This window comes from Chrysochloris asiatica, unplaced genomic scaffold, assembly GCF_000296735.1.
Source record: "Chrysochloris asiatica unplaced genomic scaffold, ChrAsi1.0 scaffold00198, whole genome shotgun sequence".
NCBI lineage: Eukaryota > Metazoa > Chordata > Mammalia > Afrosoricida > Chrysochloridae > Chrysochloris > Chrysochloris asiatica.
The window spans coordinates 2,832,554-2,833,321 of NW_006408716.1; the positions used below are offsets into that span (position 1 = coordinate 2,832,554).

At 46.6% G+C, this 768-nt stretch overlaps 1 protein-coding gene across 1 annotated transcript in view; it reads right to left on the reverse strand.

The window, feature by feature from the left end:
- LOC102811182 (prothymosin alpha-like) overlaps window positions 1-596 on the reverse strand; it is a 1,154-nt gene extending 558 nt beyond the window's left edge. Inside the window, exon 1 of the mRNA XM_006872456.1 lies at window positions 582-596. Within this exon, the coding sequence (XP_006872518.1) occupies window positions 582-596 (15 nt within the window). The remainder of the gene's footprint in view (window positions 1-581) is intronic.
- Window positions 597-768: the final 172 nt, after the last annotated feature.

Consider the following 768-nt stretch of genomic DNA (forward strand, 5'->3'; position numbering starts at 1 on the left):
AAAAATATAAAATGTAAATAAAAAATACAAAGAAATTTTCCTTTTAAGGAAAAAACCAGTGCCTTGGAAGTTTTGGTTCTTTTTCTCCCCTGTTGTAAATTGACATTGTGGTTTGGCTTGGGTGGTGGTGAGCATGTGTTCTCTGTGGCTAGAGCTCCCCAAAGTGGGTAGATGGGACTCTCTAATCAAAGGTGAGCACGTTTAGATTCTGAAATGCAAAGTGGAGGGTGGATAAGTCACGGTGGCCTATTTTAAGTTTAACTTTCCCTATTTTTGCTGTCTAGTCATCCTTGTGGGTCTTCTGCTTCTTGGTGTCAACATCATCCTCAACATCTTCAGCTGCCCGTGTGCCCATTGCTACCTCTGCTTCCTCATCTTCTTCCTCGCCATCACCTTCTTTCTCTTCCTTCTCCTCCTCCCCATCTTCTTCCTCTTCCTTGTCTACCTCATTGTCAGCCTCCTGGTCCCCATTTTCCTTGGTAGCATTCCTATTAGCGGGTGCATCGCTTTCCTTTTCTGTTTCCTCCACAACCTCCTTCTTCTCCTTTAAGTCCTTGGTGGTCTCAGAGCTGGTTGTCCACAGCTGTGTCTGACATGGTGGGACACGCCGGTGATCTGATACAGAAGATGACAAAGAGATCGTGAGTTCGGTGGGAGTCCACAGTGGAGGAGGTGGCTGCAATGAGTGGGAGCAGGACCCGGTAACAATGAAAAGATGTGTTCAGAGCAGCCAGTGGGGGCTTAACTCCCTCTTGAACACTTGTAAGC